This window comes from Saccostrea echinata, unplaced genomic scaffold (genome assembly GCF_033153115.1).
Source record: "Saccostrea echinata isolate AGI-Se365-2 ecotype Australia unplaced genomic scaffold, CSIRO_AGI_Sech_v1 ptg000025l, whole genome shotgun sequence".
In the NCBI taxonomy this organism is placed as follows: Eukaryota; Metazoa; Mollusca; class Bivalvia; order Ostreida; family Ostreidae; genus Saccostrea; species Saccostrea echinata.
Genome location: NW_026889774.1, coordinates 23425109 through 23447391, shown reverse-complemented (window position 1 = coordinate 23447391; position 22283 = coordinate 23425109). Strand labels below are relative to the sequence as shown.

Sequence of the window (22283 nt, the reverse complement as noted above, 5' to 3'; positions counted from 1 at the left end):
TGACAAAACTAGTGTGTTTTGCTTCTTTATTTTTTTATTTATTTATTTTTTTTTACATTTCTTTGTTGACTTTTCTTGATAATAGTTTTAATATCTTTTATTGAATACACCTCAGATTTCCCACTTCTTTTGAATATTTTTGTTCGTGAAAGTGCAAGGATGTATGATAATCAAACACGCACAAACAAGGAAAAGTATTGCAGTGATAAGAATTAATTTTCCACTTTGAAGTGAGCTGAAAGACAATGAAAGACAAATAAGAAGACAATTTGAATGAATTAAAGACACTTTAAACAATGTTTACGAACTGTGTTGTGAATATACCATATGCAAAACAAACCAGTTAGTTTTCTAAAGAGAAATCGAGCTTTTGATGAGCTACAACCTTTTAAAAATTTTTTAAAAAGTTGTTTTAAAATCTCTCAGACTGTGTCTGCAAAGATAATATTTATTTATTTTCGACTAGAAAACAAAAATTTGGTGTTTTTATTCACTTTTTGTTTTTAGATAAGTAAAATAGGGATTCTTGGTCCAGTATAAGAAGTAGAGAAGATATTACTTCAATATTGCAAGCCTAATTTTTAGTGGTAGATTTTAAACAGAGCAATGAAAAGATGTTGCTTTTAATATATTGTTTAAATGAATCGCTGTCAATCTAAGTAAATCATTGTATATTTTATATTTTGGAAGCAACTATGCAAATTTTCATAACTGTGCATGACATGCAATTCATTTCTGTACAAATGCCAAGCTCATTGTTGGATTAATCCATGTGAATTCACGGCTGACACTATTTTCAATATCTATTTTTTTTTTATCCTTTCACAGTATAAAACACTCAGAGCCACCATGAAAGCGGGGTTAGATAATTGGGTCGACATACTTGTTCTTGTGTTGTATTTTGTTTTCGTCTTCGTCGTTGGAATTTTGGTAATTATAATAACCCTTGAACTTTCTTTTAGTTGTGTAATCTTTTTAAAAGAGAAATTAAGCGTTTTTTGTTTCTGTCGGAAAGTCCTTATGGAGGAGGGATCGGGACACAACCAAGGGTTACTTTCTGGCGGGAAGATCCATGTTTTGGTTTCCGGTAAGTATGATACATTTATTTTTTTTAAATGTCTAATTTAATTGTCAAAAGAATTTCGGACAATCTGTTTAGAAAACATTTCAGCGAATGTTCAATTTGAAGAGTTTAATAAACACAAATTTTGGTGATACTTTTTTGGGGGCAAGAAATTATTTCCTTCTCCCCAAACAATATAATTTTGCACCAAGTCATCATATACTAGTACCAGGGGATATTTGAATACTGCTTAGATTGCATTTTTTTTAAAAATTGAAATAAATTTGACCATTTAAATAAAGTGAGCAAATTTTATCTGAAAAAGCTGTATTTTAAAAAGAAATAAATTGGAATTGCTACTTAGGTAGGGCAAAAATATAGTTTTAAAAAAAACCTGTCAATTCATCGACAAATATAATCACGGGGTACACAACTAGTAGAAATGACAAAATATGATAATATACTGTAATTAAAAATGTATCGATATAAAACAATCATATTTTACCTTGTTTAAAGTGATCTTTTTTAAGGTTTACAATTTAAGCAAGATTAGTAAATTGTGAAAAGGTTAATGCAATAGGTTATTAGCACTCCTTTTGATCATATAAAAATATATAGTGAACTTTGAACTTTGATTTCACTTTGAATGAAAAAATATTAATGCAATGAACACATTTGCGCAAGTTGGTCTTTACAAGGTATTAATTTCTGGAATTTATGCTGACCAAAACGAATCAAACATGAGTAAACATATTTTTGCATCGAAGCTGAAGATCTAATTTAATGACCTGATTTTAGAAACTAGAACAGATACTGAGGAATGCCGATAATAAGATAGCAATTGTGATGTGTTGCAAACAGGTCAGCAGTGACAAAAGTGTTGATAGAATTCATCCTTATCCTTAGGTAACACAGAATTCTGAACCAATGTCTGTATCATATTTTTCACATCTTTGCAAAATAAAATCGATTGAATTAACCTCTTCACATTTTACAAATGAAAAACATATCATGTAGGGGGATGCAGACAGAAAGCGATGGATAAAACTTCTCTCGAACTGTTGGATCGGTAAAGCTATTAATTATTAACGTGCATAAAGGACAAGGTATGGTAACGACCGACTTTGGCCCTTTATTTGATACAAAAATCAAAACACAGTTATTTCTAAGAGACACCAAAACCAGGGGCCAAAAAGGGTCTTACCCAATCCTGTTCTTTGCATGTATGATTTACAACTCAGTTATATTTCGTAGATTGGTGCGTCTTTGTTTGCCAGTAATATTGGAGCGGAACATTTCATTGGTCTGGCAGGGAGTGGTGCGTCAAGTGGAATTGCCGCGGTGACTTTTGAATGGGGGGTAAGGAAAATCAAAATAATGGCATTAATGAAAACTTGGCACCGAGATGTTTAGTTTTCTTCTCCTTTCCTTTATACAGGCTGCATTTTGTTTGTTGATGTTGGGATGGGCTTACCTTCCAGTTTACCTTACATCAGAGGTAAGCAAAGTTTAAGAACAGTTGGTGTTCTTAATGAATGCATAGATTGGAATAGATTTTTTTACTTATTTTGGTTGTTAATGATACACATATCAAATTCCTAATTATCAATAATTTGTAAATTTTCTATGATGGTAAAAATTCTTATTTAATTTTTCCTGTCCTCCTTATAAATCTATGCATTTTTTCATTACTTTATATGACAACATTGAGAAATCTTGACAAAAGATTAAATTTTATACAGCTAACCTTATTCATTTTATTTACATAAACATAGATTTAGTATATATTTTCAAAATTAAAAAAAAAAACAAAACAATTTACTAATATATTATTTCTGGTCCAAATATTTGAATAAAGTCAAACATTGTCATCTTGAACCCGACGTAACCAAAATTATACTTTGAGATATTAGAGCTAGAAGATTCTAGATAACGCGTATAAAAAAATAAGAAAACATTGTTGGGACTGTCAACTTCTTCGACAAACTAGTATCCCTGGCATTCGAGATTTTGGTGTTCGAGATAACGAAGTTCCACTGTAATTGTATTGATTGTAGTCAGCATTTATATTTTCAACTGTGACAATGATTCTCTATCATTTAAGGTTTATACCATCCCAGAATTCCTGAAACGACGATTTGGTGGAAAAAGATTAAGAATATACCACAGTCTGATCCTTCAGCTGTCTTACATTGTTACCAAAATATCTGTAAGTTAAAAGTACCCGTATTATCATTCATTTATTAACCGTTCAGGTAAAAGGGAGAGCAAAACCTCTACCAACAACGGTGAACAAGGATTCGATTCTCAAACAAAGTATCTAAAAAACTACAAGTGCCGAATTGTAACAATTTTTATGGGTAATACTTTTGCTGGGAAGAGGAGGAGTCAATTACTTTTGTGATGTATCTGATTGTTGAAGTGTATTTTTGATGCTAGAAAAGTATCTCTAATGTGTAAAAGATGAAGATAACGAACAGTGATCAATCTCATAAATACAGTAGACAAAGAGGTGGGATCAGGTCCATAGGAGAAGTAAGCATCCCGTGAACCCTCCGTATTGATCAGGCATACGGAGTACCCCGTAGTCAAATTTAGCACAAAATCAATTACCTTACATATGGTATGAAACATGTCGGACAAAATACGACCCAACGATAGATTGTATTTACAAACAAGGTCATTATAACGACCGTAGAATTTGCGAAAAGCTGGCTATACGGGGTTGTTGAAATCCTTGTAACATCAACTTATTTGTCAGTAGCCTGCCTCGGTTAAAAATCAGAGCATGCTCTAGCATACCGAATCAGTAGAGAGAAATAAACACCATATGCTGGTAATGTTGAAATATTACTACATAAATAAGGGTACTTGACAATGGAAAAGCTGAAGTCATCCCGTTAGTAATATAGTTTAATTATTACTTGGCCATTATGTGTTTACTCAGTAAAATATCTAATTATGAAGCAGATGTGGCAGACTCTGAGGTGTCTTTTATTTCGATGTCACTGGATTATATCGAGTACATATGAATGAAAGTAACTATTGTTAATTGATATCTAAATGTTTAGTTGAAGGCTACAGCAAGCGTTTTTTACTTCTCGTGTTGAAGTTTTTGAATGTTTTGCTTCATGGAAATAAAAAAGGTCGGCTAATAAAGAAGGACAATTAGTATTCATGGGAATTCCAACTTGGAATTAAATTGATTTACACTGTTCGTTACCTTCACATTTTATATTTATACCACTTCTTGGATTAGCTGCAGAACTGTAGCTCTCCGAAAAAAAAAATTGACAGACCGGAGAGCTACAGTGCCACCTATAGAAAAAACTGTATATTTATTGCGCACAAAAAAGTGCGCTGTTTCTCGATTTATTTCTCTGTATTTTCAAACTGCAATCTCAAAATATTACTGACCGTGTGTTCCTAACACATTTTTTCACTATTTCCACATCAAAACATTTCCTATAACGGTTATTACCCTTGTTAATAGCCCTCCTGACATTGAGATAATCCAAAATTTCGCCTGTTAATACTGCCATTTTGGGTGGCTAGACAATTCGGCCAAACACGCTTCGTCAAGATGTTCAACTACATGAGTAGTTAAACGAGGTCTAAGGAATTTGTTGAAATCTAGCTTTTGTGCAGTTGAGGTAAGAATATGGAGAAATAAATCCAGAACCGAGCGCAACTGTTTGTGCGCAATAAATGTACAGTTTTTTTCTATGGGTGGCACTGTAGCTCTCCGGTCTGTCAATTTTTTTTCGGAGAGCTACAGTTCTGCAGCTATTCTTGGATATGTTGTAGCACAAAAGTCTTAAGTTTTTCCTCCACAGCAGTTAATATTTTGGTGAGGAGTAAGAATAAGGGATTGGATGAACATTTACTGGACCCTGCAATATATCTTTGTTTGAAAGGATTTTATGAAGTATTGAAATCCAGTATAGGTACGCTAAATCATAATCACTTCCATTGACTGGAATGTTAAAAGTATTAAAACTGAAAGGTGATTTTGAAGAATTTCATCTTTTGAAATGGAACTGTGAGTATAGGTTGGCTTACCAGATGTGGAATTAAAACTGAGTTCTTCTAAAATGCAGTTTTAATAATAAGCCTTACAAACAAAGACTAAATTTTTACAAGCTTTGTCAGCTGAGACAAAAACATATTTTCATGTAGTCTTTCTAATTCTTTTATCATTTCTGGTCCCAAGACCATAAAGTGAGAAAAAAAACTTAAGTTAAAATTTCAAATCAATATAACTTTTGAAATAATTTTGACAACAAAACGCAATTTTTACCATATTTTTAAATTGGAATATTATACAACCCTGAAAATTTGATAACGTTTAACTAACTATGTATTATACATGACAAACTATTCAAAATCAACATTTTGACTTACGTCTGTTCTCAGTTTATGGTCTCGAGGCCTGGGCTCCCTTAATTTAAGAACTTTTGAAATGATAGATTTTAGGTCTTCATTTTGAACTATACCTACATCACTAGTAATGATGCATTCAGCTGGATTATAGTTTAAAGAAGAGGAAGAACAAGAACACATGGGAGGATTTTGTTTTAGATGGTCAATCCACGCACTGTTGAAGTTTTTTCATACGTGTAATTAAAATTTTGAATGCAACGGTTTGGGGAATATCTGAAAGAAATTCAAGATGTAGACTTAAACTTAAAATATGGTGGCATACAAGACTGAACCTTTTTATTAAGCAAGAATGTCGATAATGTTTACATGTTTATCTTTGTTTGCAAATTTAAGCTTAAGGAATCGACGGGTTGATTCGGAATTATTAAAGAGCCTGTGTTGGGCACCACCCTTAATCACAAACAATAGTTTGTATTCTGGTATTGAAGAATCCAAGTATGAACTTGTTTTAGCTTCTTTCGAATAACCAATGTAAATGTTTCAAGGGCACATAGTACAGTTAAGTGCGAAACCTAATTGTTTATTGAGGAAAGGTAATAGCGAATCAAATGAGATATCGTGTATATTAACGATGCCCATGACTGCTCTTATACGTATGGCACGCCGATTGCTTCAAAATTATTTTCTGCACGACCTAAAACAAAAATTACACGAGTAAGTAAAAACTTACACAAAGTGAGGAAAATATACACGAAGCTATTGAAATTTACACAAACTATAGAAAAACTGCGCAATCAACAAAATATTTACACGATATAGTGAGGAAATTACACAAACGTAAAAACGAAAACTGCACGAGTGAGAATACAACATCGACATAATATGCTACGCATCCTCATTGCGCACATTTCATTAATATTCATTAGAGAACAGTTCAATGTGGTTTGGATGCTTGAAACATACTATAAAATTTTTACAAAAGGAGGAGTAATTAACGTGTTGGTAATCTTTTTAAAAAAGATTCTTTTAAAATTCCGCTAGACTCCCAAGAATATATGTACAACGTATATTATACATGTAGATAAATTGACAGGCACACAATCTTAAACTTGTAGTATATGAACAACCCCGAATAAAAAAACATTCTTCACAGAATACTTGTATAGATAACGTAAAAAAGGGGGATGCATATTACCAGTTGTGTGTTTAATTGTTGGATTTTTAAAAGTATGTCATTCCTCTATATAGCAATTTCTTTTGAAAGTTTAAAAAAATGACATAAAGGCCTAAATAAAAATAAATAAAAACATGTGATATAATACAGGAGAGTTAACAACAAATCAAACTCTTCTCCTCCACCACCTACTGTGTGTACTTTTGGTAATAATCAAGGATGTGCATGCGTGACCTTTTCATACAGAGATCCTTCCCTGCTGGTTATGGAACGAAAGACACATGTACGCTAATCGATTTATAGCTATTTGACACACCAATAATACCTTTTGATTAAAGATTATATTACTAGCAATTCATTTTTTTTGAAGCAATGTTGCGATCATCTGGATTGTGGATTGACCGTAAACTTTTTGGAAGTCAACAGTAAAGAAAATCGAGCAAATATTAATTGTGCAACTTAAATTTTAATATTGAAACGCATATCTCACTTTTTGGTATATGTATGTAACAAAGTACATGTAGTACATGTAGTCTTAACTTTTGTGCAGCGTGTGGTGATTTCATAAAAACTCCAAGAAAATGTAGAAAAAATATACAGTCGTTTTACTTGTGTAAATTAAAGTTTAATTTATGTTGTTCTTGATGTATCGCGGTAGTCTATTTTGAATAGTTAAAATTCATATAAAGGTGTTAAGAAAATTTAAAATTATAAAATACAGGCAAGTAGTATCGTTTTTGAAAGCGGGGGAGGGGGGGGGGGAGTCAGATTTTTTTTTTTTTTTTTTTGACAACCTACCTGAAAAAACAAAACAAGTATTTTCGAAACACATTATAATACCAAATTACTTTGATTTAAACTATCCTACAACAAAGGGAGGGGGCAACCAGCTTTTCAGTGGAAATTTACAATAGAAGTAGGTTATGTTTGGAAAAAAAGTGGGGGGAGGGCAGACCCCTCCTGATGCTACGTGCCTGAAATATTTTCTAAGAATTTAAGGGTACATAAAATAGTCTATCGAAATCAGGATTGCAATTCAACTGAACTGTAACGATATTGTAAGACCAAATTCAAGAAGACATACAAGATGAACTTAATTAGCTGGGACTTGGCTACACATGCACATTTATTTTCAATGTGCAGATTTTGACAATAATAAACACACGGTAATAAAACAAAGATTTCTTGAGGTCATCATATGTTTTCTTATATTTATTCGTAGTCATGCTCGAAGTAAAACAAGACCTGGTTGATGCCATTGATACACATGTACAATATTGCTATAAAGCAAACTTTTTAATTATTTGTACATGTATTCGTACAAAATACAAATTGCATAGATTAGGCTTTTTAACTCATAATCTGATTTTTCAAAAACGTTAGATATGCACATGAATAGTCTTTTAAAAAGTGAATCTTGTATCAAATATGTTCCTTGAATATTATTGAAGATTATTTTCATTTTATAATTATACAGTCATTTTTTTTTATAATGACTATAGATTTGGGAAAAAAGTGTTAGTCTATTACAAAAACTTAGTGTTCGGAAAATAATTAAAATTTTATGCATACGAATTCGAAATGTAAAGAGAAATTGTTGTCTTGGAAAATATTTGTCAAACCTCGAGCTCCATAAAGAACATGATTTATTTGCATTATTTAAGAGTGATACAACACATTCTTTGTTCTTTCTATTTATTATAATATCCATCCCCTTTTCTTATTTGTAACATTGTACGTAGATGTATTTAGTAATTCACTATGTTTTAAAATTTCTGATGTGTCATTATGGTCCAACGATTTGAAACTTTAATAAATACATAGATTCAGATGTTGCTACTCTATCAATCCACGAACCAGATCCGCCACTGATGATATGTTTTACCGGTGCCAGGATCATTTGAGTAGAGTTTTGTTATTTCATTTGGACAAATTTTAAGTAACAAAACACAAAACCGCATGTACTAAAGCACACAGAGTATATATATTTTCCCTTTATCTGGTCCTATTTATTAAAAGTGAAAACATTTATCAAGTAATCGCCATTACGAATGAGGGTAACGCTTACCCTTAGGAATGTCTTGTTTTTTATTGAGTAGTTTATGACTGAAAATATGTGATATCATGGAAGGAATTCATAACAGTGTAGGCTACAGATGTCCAACCAAAATTGATATTCTCATATTTTATAAGTAAAGATACATGTATAATTAGAAAAAAAATATTTTTTATGTTTGACTTTAAAAACATACTGTATGTATCTAAGGTCAGGTAATTCCCACTTTTTAATCTATGAAAAAAAATCTGCCCAAATGAATTCATAATTAGTACAAATGAGAAGTACCAAAATGAATTCTACAATTTAATGATTATAATCAGCAATAATTCTGCCATCATTTTCATGAAGAATCCACGTTAGTAATTGTTTTATTACGCATGTTTTAATTTTATTTTTTACAAGTACTTTCCGTTAAAGTTGTATCTATAAGTTAGAGAATTTTAAAAGACCATAGAGCGTATTACTTTTAGTTCGGAGTCGAGTGCATCATATGCAATGGTACTTTTTTCCCCGCATTATAACACAAACATGCAATTCCTTTCTTATCACAATTTATGTCCGGCATCATATAATACCTCCATATTTTGGCTAGGATCTCGGTCAATATAAGAAAAATATAATATCTCCAAACAACTTAAAATTTTTTTCACACAGTTCACAAGAAAACATTTCATTCGTTCGATTGGCATTAGCTAGAAATCGGATCGAGTTTTAGCAAAGAAATAAAGAAGCAAACAAACATGCATATCATCGTCAACGCCATTTTCTCTCGATTACACCCAGCATTCAAGAAGAGATAAAGAGTACAGAAAACCAAGAACACAATGAATATTCTATATGCATAATAATGATATGCGCAGCTGTATGCGCAGTAAAATTGTTTGTGTAATTTTTAGTTTCCTCTGCTCGTGCAGTTTTTGACTTTACGTTTGTGCATTTTATACCCCTTAATCGTGTAAAAAATTTCGGATTCGTGTATTTTTCGTTATGTTTGTGTTAAAATCTTTCAAACTATGTGCAATTTTTACCGATACGTGCATTTTTATTTTACTCGTGTATATTTTTCATCAAGCTCGTGTATAAAATCGTGATCGTTGTGCAGAAAATAATTTTGAAGCAATCGGCGTGCCATATATACGCCTTGTTGTGCTCTCTTATTGTAGCTTCACCAATCAAACATGTATATTTTGCATTACTCTGAAAAATACGCAACAATTAATTCCCAAATTTCTTTTACAGTGTGTATTATAATGTATGATGGTACTGAGAATATCAAAATAATGTATTTAATTTTATTATGATACAAAAACAAGAAGAACCTTGCAGGTGGACGTATTCGCTGGTGCCGTGTTTATCCAACAGGCCGTGGGTTGGAACACATACCTTTCCATTCTAGTTCTGTTGGCTGTCACTGCTATATATACTATTGTAGGTAAGATCGTTTACCTGATCAAAATTCAATTTGAAAAAGAATTTATTTGCAAGTTTTCTTTCGTTTCCGGCTAACCACCAAAGACGAATCAAAACAAGGTTGAAAACAAACAGCAGCAATATCGCAGATCAAAGAAGGACTTTCAATTTTTGAATTCCTGCAATTTGTCAACAATCTGCAGTTCTGTGAAATATGAATTTCATTAAACAGACACGTATTTTAGCTGATAATAACAAAACAAAAATTCCAGTTTTTAATATCAGATGAATTGAGAATTATTTTGAACGTCGATATTCAACAGGGGGCTTGGCTGCTGTGATATTTACAGACACTCTACAGACCATCATTATGATTGTTGGTGCAACAGCCCTGGCCATTTTGAGTAAGTTTCTTTTCTCTCAATTTCATTACAGTACTTCTTCACTCACTAAATGATTCTTATAAAATAGCCAACATTAATTTAAACTTTTATAGGTTTTATAAAAGTTGGCGGTATTTCTGCATTAATGTACAAGTACTTTGAAGCCATTCCTCAGAGTGGGGACAGTCTTGTGACATTATCTGCCAATCTGTCCTTCTCAAACACCACCTACAACCTGACGGACGCCATCTTGTCAAATGTCACGCAGCAGTGTGGCCTGCCTCGTTCTGATGCTTTCCACATATTCAGGGACCCCGTTAATTCGGATCTTCCTTGGCCCGGTGTGATGATACGAACCACTCTGATCAGTACTTGGTTCTGGTGCTGTGACCAGGTTATCTTCAACTATTTCTTCCTTTTAGCAGGAACGAAGTCTTATCAGTGAATGTTTTTCTCATTCTATACCTAAGTAAAACTCTGTCATTTCATCAATGGTAATTTTAACAGTTGATCGTTCAAAGAACACTGGCTGCCAAAAATATTGCGAATGCCAGAGCATCTACCATCTTTGCTTCCTACCTGAAGTCTTTACCTATGTTTCTTATTGTTCTTCCGGGAATGATTAGTAGAATATTATTTCCAGGTACGGTGATATGGCACATATTTATTTCAAGTTTATGTCGGTTAACTTTTAGAATCCTTTATACCTTTAAAATCTTCTAATATATATTCCCTTTTCATTTTTTCAGACACTGTTGCATGCGTAGACCCAAAAATATGCATGGAAGTTTGTGAAAACCCAGCTGGTTGCTCGAACATTGCATATCCTCAACTGATTTTAGATCTGGCCCCTACAGGTAGCGTATATCATAAATCCATTCCAACTTAACTTGCAACATACTACTTAACCTTGTAGTTGTTTAAGATATCTGCAAAGCTAATTAAATAATGAATTCGTAAATTGATGACGTTATTCCAGGCATGCGTGGACTTATGATGGCAGTAATGATAGCTGCCCTAATGAGTTCTCTGACGTCAATCTTTAACAGCGCCGCCACTTTGTTCACGCTAGATCTGTGGGCACGTTTCAGGAAACAGGCTGCGGAGAGAGAGCTGCTGATTGTTGGAAAGTATGCGAATCTGACAAAAGCTATATTTCTGCTATGTTCAAAATCTTGAAATAATTGCTGAGCTATTATAATGGGTGGTTTATTGATGGATTTCAGACCTGTAAGACCACTTTAACAAAGTTGTGGATATTGAAACTTTCATGATCAAAAAATGGTTTGGTTTGCTTGAAGATATTATTTTTTCACACTAATTGTCAAAATCCAGAGGCGGTTATGTACTGGTTAATAAGGTGCTTAGACACAGATTTGAACTTAATATTTTCTCAAATTTTCTGTATAATATCACGACTTATATATTGCAATAACATTTCACACGAAAATATAATTAAAAAACTTATTTTATCTGGAAATTATTGGAACTATGAATTCCGGGACGCGTTTGATTAACACACCTTTGCACTTACACAAATTTTAACTCTATCCTTAATATTTAAGAAAAGAAGCGATTTTGTTATGTATTAATGAAAAATATTACATCTATAATCCAGAAAATTCAGAGTAGATATGTTCGAAATCAAAACCAACTCACCAGTATTGTCAGTACGTGCTCTGTGATGTGTACAGAGTTTAACAAATTGAACACACCCGTGAAACGTAAACTGTTTTTGTAAACAGGGCACGAGCTCTGTTATTGTAAATTTTTACGATTCACCGGGTTTGTTCAATTGTTAAACTCTGCACACACCACTGAGCACGGACTTACAATACTGTGAGTGGGTTTTGCTTTCGAACATTTCTACTCTGAATTTTCTGGGGTTATAGTTTTAATATTTTTCATTAATACACAACAAAATTCCCACTTTTCTTAAGTATTAAGAATAAAATTAAAATATTTGAAAGCGCAAGGATGTGTCAATCCAACGCGTCCAGAAATTCGAAGTTTTAATAACTTCGAGATGAAATAAGATTTTTATTATGTTTTAGTATGAAATGCTATATCAACATATATAAGTCGTGAAATTATACAGAAAATTTGAAAATTTTTTAACTTCAAATCTGTGTCCAAGCACCTTTAATAGAGATATATGGTTTTGTATGTTGGATGAAATGATTTTTTTTTTTCAGACTGTACTGCTTTATATGCTGTGAGTGGGGCAACTGTTCATTCCGACACATACCGATATAAGCTCAAATTGCGGGAGCACCCATATTTCTGATAAAATAACTGAGATGGAACAAATAAGATGCTTATTTAAACATGCTTCCTTCAATCAAACTTTTTGTATAATCTTTTCACCATTTCATGAAATTCTCTGTAATATCAAAACGAGACTAATTTGTTGAGCTGTTCTATTTTTACCCTTAGGGTTTTCATAGTCTTGTTAGTTGGAGTCAGCGTTCTCTGGATTCCTTTGATTCAAGCGGCCGAAGGTGGACGACTCTATTTTACAATTCAAGCCCTAACAGGATATCTGGCACCTCCGATTGGAGGGATTTTCTTGTTGTCGATATTTGTCCCTAGAGTCAACGAACAAGTATGTATAAAAATGTCAAAACTGTCTACATGTATACTTTGATGGTGCATTGAAACAGGGGCATTTATATAATAAATAGATCCTTGAAATAGATCACAGGGGTTTGAACAGGAAAATAGAAAGCATTGTTGTAAAGAAAAAATTCTTGCATTATTTGGGGCCACATGTATGAACCTTTTAAAAACACATTTTAAACTCTCTGACATCTTAAAAAGATCAATACGATGATTTGATCACTTTCAAAATCCAATGCTGTATTGTTTTTGTTTATTTCTTGTGTAATTAGAAAATATTATTCAATGACGACCAATCCTTTGCAAAATTATCGCCGGGTACCCTCGCCTGATCTCGGCTTTTACTGACTACAAGGATGAGATCAGCCATGGGTGGTACCAAATCAGGCTCTGGACCTTATACTTCTGATATAGACAACTCTCTTCACTGTTCAATGTGGATTTCACCACAATTTCAAAGCCAAATCGCGAGAATTACATTATGCTTACCCAAATTTACGTCCCATGAAATTAAATCTTTTTAATGTGCTGTTATATACATGTACGACTTTGATAATATGGAATCTATCAGAATAATCGAAAATTAAATTATATCAACTCATAGAAAAAAGATTCAATTCATTTTGTTCAAATATTTGACAAAAAAACGGCAAACCTACCTTTAACAAACCTTTCCGGACAGGGTGCTTTCTGGGGGATGCTAATTGGACACGCTGTGGGCATAACACGCATGATCCTAGACTTCATTTACCCGTCACCTAAATGTGGAGAACCTGACACACGCCCTTCTGTGGTTGCCGATATCCACTTTACGTATTTCTCTGTCCTATTGCTGGGTCTATCATGGACTGTATGTCTCATAGTCAGTGCTTTTACGAAAGCACCATCAAGAAAAGCGGTAAGATTTTGTCTTCTTTAGGAATCAATGCCAATATTGACCGAATTGTTATAAAAAGGAAAAATACAGACTGGGTTCTCGTATGCTCTTTTCTGTAGTTGAAAGGGTTGACCGTTTGGACAACTGACAAAATAGGACCGCGTCCACAGGAAGATTATACTTTGGTTTCAACAGAAGATAAAAGAGAAAAATCAGGTTCGTTATAGAATGTAGAATTGTTATCAACTGTGTGCGAATTTTTTCGAGATAAGTAAAGATTAAGTTTTTAAAAAAATGTCTTGAAGTTGAGTATATGGGATCGTCCGAATGATATGTTCTAATCTAATGATATCGTGCATTTTTTTTTCTTTTTAGAAATGATGAAAATCAGAGAAATATCGGTCGATGTCTCACAGGAGACAAACGAAAATTCGAAGAACGAAATGTCTAAGGAAGAGGCAGAAAGCAGCAGTACATCAGAGGAAAACGAGGACGGACCCGGATTACGGATCAGAAGAAAATTATATATGAGCAGAAAAACAAATATCATCTTAAATATCAATGCAGTTATTCTCGTAGCAGTCTTTGTGTTTCTCTATGCAATTTTCGCATAGAACAGCGCATATTAACATGTTGAGAACAATATAGGTGAATATATTATATAGCTTACTACTAAACGGATCAAACTTCTTCCAAGATCAGTAATTTTCCAATATATGTACATGTAATCTTATTCAGTGTAGTGTAATGTAGTGTTGACATATTCCTACCATGCAAAGGTTTTTTTTCTTTTTCTTCATATTTACCATAATATCGATGAGTGTCCTGAACTTTGTTACGAGGTAATGAATCAGTGTTTTACTTTTCATATCGATATTCACCAGCGGATAATAAATGATATGTAAGTTCAAACCTATGAAAAATGCATTAAGAACATCCATTCAATTATTACTATACCTTTTGACAAAACTGTTATAAAGTACATGTATATGCATGGCTTCTACAACTGATCCAAAACGGAATTACGAAATATTTGTATGTAGACATTGTGATTAATTGTGTTTTTTTTAAATACACAATTTGACATTTTTGTTATGTACAGAATCAATGTTTAACACTGGGGATGATTAAGTACAGTGTAGTTTTGTAGGAATCGATTCCGTTTGTCATTACGACGCTACAACTATACTTAGTATACATGTACATACAGAGGAAATAAATCATAATTTGAATATTGCAAAGTTATCGTTCATTTCTTTATGTCTTTAATATGCAGCAGAAACGCATTCCTAACAAAATTATTCATATGTATATGGTAAGTAAAACAAGATACTTAAAATTTTGTGATGGCCTACATTCCATATAAATTTAAGTTTATAACATTATAATTAAGTATTTTTTCGTATACAGGTCGCTTCTTCCTTTCTCTTTCCATGTTGTAAGAGAAGGGAGGAGGTGTTCTGGTTTCTGTGATGTTTCAAAATCGTCCACATTGATGGTACGTCTTCTTGTTAGCTTATTCGCTTATTCACAAAGGTTTCGCTATGAAATTAGTAAGAATTATTGTCGTAGTCGAAGCAATGATTGGAATATTATAACGCGACTTTTCGCTGCAGTTTTAGGGTTTGGTTTTTTGAATTTGACTGACTGACGAGTCACCATCAAATGGAAAGGCAAAAAATTCAGATGCCAGGATCAAAACTTTGGTCTAACAAACGCAAGGTATAAAGACAAGGTTTCTACAGAGAAATTAGGCTTTTAATAGGAAGCATGTCTTCATGTAAGTATGGTTCATTAAGAAGGTTACATGTACATGTATATACATTTTATCAGTGGTTCATTGAGAAGATTACTTATATCTTATCAGTGGTTCGTTGAGATTTCTCATATCTTATCAGTGGTTCATTGAGAAGGTTACTTACATTTTATTAGTGGTTCATTGAGAAGGTTACTTACATTTTATTAGTGGTTCATTGAGAAGGTTACTTACATTTTATCAGCAGTTCATTGCGGAGGTTACTTATATGTTATTAGTGGTTCATTGAGAAGATTACTTATATCTTATCAGTGGTTCGTTGAGATTTCTCATATCTTATCAGTGGTTCATTGCGAAGGTTACATACATCTTATCAGTGGTTCATTGAGAAGGTTACATACATCTTATCAGTGGTTCATTGAGAAGGTTACTTACATTTTATTAGTGGTTCATTGAGAAGTTTACATACATCTTATTAGTGGTTCATTGAGAAGGTTACTTACATCTTATTAGTAGTTCATTGAGAAGGTTACTTACATTTTATTAGTGGTTCATTGAGAAGGTTACTTACATTTTATTAGTGGTTCATTGAGAAGGTTACTTACATTTTATTAGTGGTTCATTGAGAAGGTTACATACATCTTATTAGTGGTTCATTGAGAAGGTTACATACATCTTATTAGTGGTTCATTGAGAAGGTTACATACATCTTATTAGTGGTTCATTGAGAAGGTTACTTACATTTTATTAGTGGTTCATTGAGAAGGTCACATACATCTTATCAGTGGTTCATTGAGAAGGTTACATACATCTTATTAGTGGTTCATTGAGAAGGTTACTTACATTTTATCAGCAGTTCATTGCGGAGGTTACTTATATGTTATTAGTGGTTCATTGAGAAGGTTACTTACATTTTATCAGTAGTTCATTGCGAAGGTTACCTACATCCTACTAGTGGTTCATTGAAATGGTTACTTACATTTTATTTCTGGTTCATTGAGAAGGTTTTATACATATTATTAGCTACATTAACAAAGTTACTTATAGCACTGACCTTAATTCTTCAGAAATGGTTAAAATCAATAAAGAGTGAGTGAAAAACTTTAGAGGAGAGAAATGAAGATTCCAGAATGAACATTTGAAGAAACAGAAACTCTGCATAAAGCTATAATGAGCAGGAAAACAAATATTAATCTGAACATATTCAAACTGATTAAATAATAAATTATGAAACTTAAACATTTACCAACTGTTTAAACTGACTCTTAAACACCATTTACCGGCTTCATCTATGATTCACCTATCGGGTGTTGAAATTAAGTGTACATTGTATACATCTGTATTTCAGCATTAGTACAAGTCAAAGAATAATTAACCAAAGAGGCAATACAAAAATACAAAAACAATTAGTAGAATGCAGGCGTTAATGTTGAGAAACAGATTAGTTTTTCTGTCCATGTAAAGTTTGTTTTTTCTGGTTGTCTCAGTTGACGGATTATCACTCCGGTCTGCCCTTGGATTAGATTCAAACTTTTCACTAACTGTAACTGAGGACTCAAGTTCAGTTTTGGCTAAAATAACAATATGTTTACGATATTTAGAAAATTGTCTAAATAAAAACACTTAATTACTAGTAAGGTTTTAAAATAATTATTTAAACAAGTTGCTTAACTTACCATGAAGCTCCAAGGTTTCATTTTCCATCGCTGGTTTATCCTCGTCCTCTTTTGATTTTGGTCTTATAGGTTCAGATGTCCAGAACGTCAGTCCTTTGAGCTTTGGGAGAATTTTAAATAATGAAAAAAACTAACGTATACAATTTGATTAATTTAAAAATATAATATATACCATCAAATATAATAGTATTTATTGTTACAAATTTTAAAATTTATGGTTTGGTTGAAATTTTTTTTTTTTTTTTTTTTTTTTTTTTTTTTTTTTTTTTTTAATATATATATATAATTTTCATGAAAGAAGATCTCTATTCTATTCATTCTGTAAACAGTTCAGTTTTATAATTTGTAGCGCAATGCATCATTATAGACCAACCTTTTCCATGCTTGGTCTTTCAGTCACTAAGCTAACCAAAATAATAACAACAGCAGCGAGAACCAGAAGAATGGCGGAGAAATATGTAAAATGGAGGTTTTTCACAACTCCAGGGCGGTCGTCTACCTTACCACATCCCGGGGAAGGGTAGACAAAATCTAGAACCATCCGGGTTAATCCAGCAATATGACCAATCACCAACCCCCAAAATGCTCCCTAAAATATCTTCAAGATTTTAAAAACAATTTATTTCTTTCATGTGATTACTAGCTTATAGCCCTAAAACGAACCAGTGGAAGTACCTGTTCGTTCACCCTAGGAACGAATATGGCCAGTAAAAACAGGGAACATATCGGGGGTGCTACGTATCCAGTCAGGGCCTGTATGTATAGAAAGAGTTGTCCCTGTTGGGCGGCCTTTATTAGAGGTATCCATAGAATACTGACTCCCACCAAAAGTACAACAAAAATCCTGGAATAACAATACTGTGTGTACGAAATACACTCATAATACTCATTAGTGATTTTTAATTTTTGTTTCTTTGTTAATTTAACTTTCTTTCCACCTTTGCAGTATATATCTGGACAGGGCGTTATATTAATCTATTTTTAAAATTATTTATTCATTTATTGTTTTTCAAAAAACAAACTTTAGATAAAAACGAGGGGTAAACGCATTGACGATGAGTTACACCTTCATTATGTTATAATATTAGAATCTGCTTACTTCCCCACAATAAGAAGTTCTCTCATTTATTCATTTATTGTTTTTCAAAAAACAAAATTTAGATAAACACGAGAGGGAAACGCATATACTATGAATTGCACCTTTATTATGTAATAGAATTAAAATCTGCTTACTTCCCCACAATAAGAAGTTCTCTCTCTGTAGACTGATTCCTGATCCGTTTCCAAATATCCATAGTGAAGAGAGTAGAGGCACTGTTAAAAATGGACGTCAGCGAGCTCATGACTGCTGCCATCATAACGGCTACCATCAACCCGCGCATGCCTGTTAAACAATGCATCTTTTTTTTCTTACCTCATTAGAGAAAAGCATCTTTATAGATTTATTGCATTATTCTGGCCCTATGATTTTGAAACGCGACTTCCCATACATTTTCCACATTCTTTCAACATATATTCTGACCTGTGGGTGCTAATCCAAGAATAAGTTGTGGGTATGCGATGTTCGAACACCCAGCAGCGTTATCACACACTTTCAGACATGTCTCGGGATCTGCGCACGCAACCGTTTCTATAAATTGAAATCTTCTAGTCTTAATGATTCATACATTTTGGAAAGTTCTTTATCGTTTTTTGAGGTTTCGCTGACGTTATCAACAAGAATTACCTGGATAAAGCACTCTACTAATCATGCCGGGCATTATGATGAGAAAGAGTGGCAGAAATTTCAAGTAGCTTGCCAAAATTGTTGCTGCACGAGCGTGCGCTATGCTTTTTGCAGCTAAAGTCCGCTGAACAATGACCTACAATACTGAAGTTGATGAAGTTTTTGGAAAATTTTACTAATACATACATATGCGTATAAATTATTGTAATATTATGGTGTTTCCCTTTAAGAATGTTTGATCTCCGAGGAAAAGATTACAGTCTTTTAATTTAGGCCACTTTCTTCTAAAAATAGTTCCAAAGTAGTTTTAAATTTCAATAAGCTTTTCATTAAAAATTAAAGAAAAGAGTACCTGACTAGCACACCAATACCATACAGAGACAAACGTTGATCTGATCAAGATTCCTGGCCATGGAAGATCTGACTTGATTGGATCTCTCAAAATGTGGAACGCATCAGAACGAGGCATTCCGCAAGTGCTTTCAGTCAGATTCGATTGGGTTGATGCGGAAAGATTTACGTAGTAGGGTAAACTACCATTAGTGAAGTTAGTTAGTATGGTTTCCGACGTAAGACTGAGAGGAATGGCTTCAGAATATTTCATCATCAGTCCTTGGATTCCACCAACCTTCATAAACGCTGCAAAATAATTATCATAAGCTGTATAAATTCCCTGCAATGATGTATGTGAACAATTCAAAAAAAGGATAATTTACCCAGAACGGATAGTGCATAACTTACCAAGAACAGATAATGCAATTGAGCCGACGAGCATGATGATGGTCTGAAGAGTGTCTGTAAAGATAACGGCGGCCAGTCCACCTGTTTATATAATGGGTTAATATCGTTAGTATAATGATACAGTATACCTGTTTGTTCAAATAAGTACATAGAATGACCACTGAGCAAGAAGTATGCTGCTTGTACAAATATTTGAAGCTGAGTGAGTATACTAGTACCTATAACTGTGTAGATGGCAGTAACTGTAAGTAGAGCTGCTATTGAAATATATGTATTCCACCCCAGAGCTTGCTGGACAAACACTGAGCCAGCATACACGTCCACCTGTTGTACAAGAGTGGTGTTTGAGAAGATTTAACACATAAAAAATCTTACAAGGAAAATTTAAGTAGACCAAGTCATTATAACAAAATTTAATCGATTTTATGGTTAGCTTTTTAAAGTAATTACATGGGAGAGGACTATCTAAGTTTTAGAACTTGTGTCCAATCCCTTTGACACATTGTCAATAAAATATGTTCAAAACAAACAAAGTAATTACAGTGAATAGAATGTAATGCCAATGGACTTACTGACGAATAAAATATACTAACCTCTAATTGGATAGTGAGGCATAGAGAGAAGAAATTATATCTTAAGCTTAGTTTTTATGCCAAAAAATGTCTTGCCGATATTTTTGTGATGATGTTTAGGAACTGTAGCAGTAAACTGAGGTACGTTCTGAGTCTTCGACCTCCAAATCTTCTGTTCAGATATTCAGGAATAGTAAATATCTTTATAAAAAAAAAATTTAAAAGTAGAAAATTAAGCCAGATTTTTGCTCAAAACTGCATAATATATGTATCATATATACTTCAAAGTATTGAATCAGTTAATTTTTTTAAGTGCACAATCAATGCTTGATTTTTTTAAAAAAATATTTTTGTTCGGATTATGTATCATTTACTGATTTTGTTTTCTTTTACTCACACCGGAAGTCAAATAAACAGGTAGAAAAACCCATCCAAGGAGCAGGAGACAAAGCACAGACTAAAATGACAGAATACGTTTTTAAAAGATGACAGATATGCAGAATCCTACTTTTGAAATGAGAAAATGTATTTTAAAGCAATTAAAATAGAAAAGTTTAAATGGTACGATTTGTGTAAAAAAAAAAAATCAAAAACAGCTAAAATAGATCTATTGTTAAACTTTATATATATCGCTTTCTAAGGTATATAAAAAATATTTTTGAAAAAAAAAATTATTCTGCCAAACCACGTACACCCCATTCGAACGCCACTACAGCAATGCCACTGGCTGCTCCACTTCCGGCCAAGCCGATGAAATGCTCGCTACCTATGTTGCTGGAGAACAACGATGCACCCATCTATAAAGCATATGTTTGAAGGTATTAATCTTTAGAGAGCAATGCCAACAAAGTTTTGTAAAACAAATATCGTTGAAGATTGATTACCATACAAACACTGTCTTATTTGATTATGTTAAGCTGGACAACTATAAAATAAATAAGCAGATAAAATATGGTGAAAGTTAAGCAAAAAAGATGTTTGTTTCTCTTTTATTCCTGAAAAAGTAATTTATATTTGCAACAAATACACGAAAAAGTTTTTCAGTGCACTAACATAAAAACATACAGAATCAAATACATGCACTGTATATCTTTCAAATGTAAAGATATAAAGATAGGTTTCAAATAAAGTTAAAGTACATGTAATTATAAATTATTAGATTGACATCTATGTATCATTTAATATATACTAACTGGGAACCATAGCATAGCCCTCCCTGCCAGAAAATAACCATCTGTAGTAGAACGCTCTTTGTGCCAAATGGACTGCAGGAAAGTCGATGAATTATATCAGTGATACCGTTGGCAAAGTAACGTTCAAATAATTATTGAGATTATCGAAATTTTTTCTCCATATATGGATTAATATTTTTGAAAATGTAACTTAAGAGAGAAGAAAGAGATAATTTATGGTATTTTAAAATAATAGGAACAAATTTCATCGTCTTACCCAGATTCCAACAAAAATGACGAAAATAAAATACAACACAATGACAGAAATGTCCACCCAGTTATTAATACCAGCCTCCATGATTCAAACAGTTTAGAAAAATGTACAGTAAACTGACCCCGCCGTTGAGCCACACAAATTATCTCGATATAGTCACATATGGTGTATTCAAATATACCTTTAGGATCTACAAACATACTCCAGAGACTGAGCACAGGTGTATACAGTTAATCAAGTGGAAAATAATGAAAATCCTGCATAAAATTACAATCATCAACGATGTTCATATCGTATTGGATGACCCACTTGGGGGAAATGGTCTAGGTCATCAAAGATCTATATAGTTAAGACATAACTACTCTATGAACTGTGATGATAACGAACAGTGATTATTC

The 22283-nt window shown here is 32.9% G+C and overlaps 2 protein-coding genes across 2 annotated transcripts; one reads left to right on the top strand and one right to left on the bottom strand.

Annotated features, from left to right (window-relative positions):
* Positions 1–849: 849 nt before the first annotated feature.
* LOC133192213 (sodium/mannose cotransporter SLC5A10-like) lies at positions 850–15200 on the top strand. The gene is made up of 15 exons (XM_061328187.1): positions 850–930; positions 1016–1087; positions 2318–2422; positions 2502–2561; positions 3168–3272; positions 10006–10111; positions 10413–10493; positions 10586–10866; positions 10980–11115; positions 11222–11329; positions 11452–11602; positions 12909–13077; positions 13774–13989; positions 14088–14184; positions 14344–15200. Exons 1-15 carry the CDS (start codon positions 850–852, stop codon positions 14580–14582), a joined length of 2007 nt encoding a protein of 668 aa, XP_061184171.1. The 3' UTR covers positions 14583–15200.
* Positions 15201–17019: 1819 nt separating this feature from the next.
* On the bottom strand, positions 17020–21984 carry LOC133192214 (sodium/mannose cotransporter SLC5A10-like). Its single transcript, XM_061328188.1, has 15 exons — positions 21889–21984; positions 21633–21704; positions 21132–21236; positions 20837–20896; positions 20536–20640; positions 20086–20191; positions 19868–19948; positions 19479–19765; positions 19127–19262; positions 18923–19030; positions 18634–18784; positions 18076–18244; positions 17774–17989; positions 17401–17500; positions 17020–17295 (listed from the first exon to the last, which is right to left on the bottom strand). The coding sequence occupies exons 1-15, from the start codon at positions 21967–21969 to the stop codon at positions 17096–17098; spliced, it is 1977 nt and encodes a 658-aa protein (XP_061184172.1). The 5' UTR covers positions 21970–21984; the 3' UTR covers positions 17020–17095.
* Positions 21985–22283: the final 299 nt, after the last annotated feature.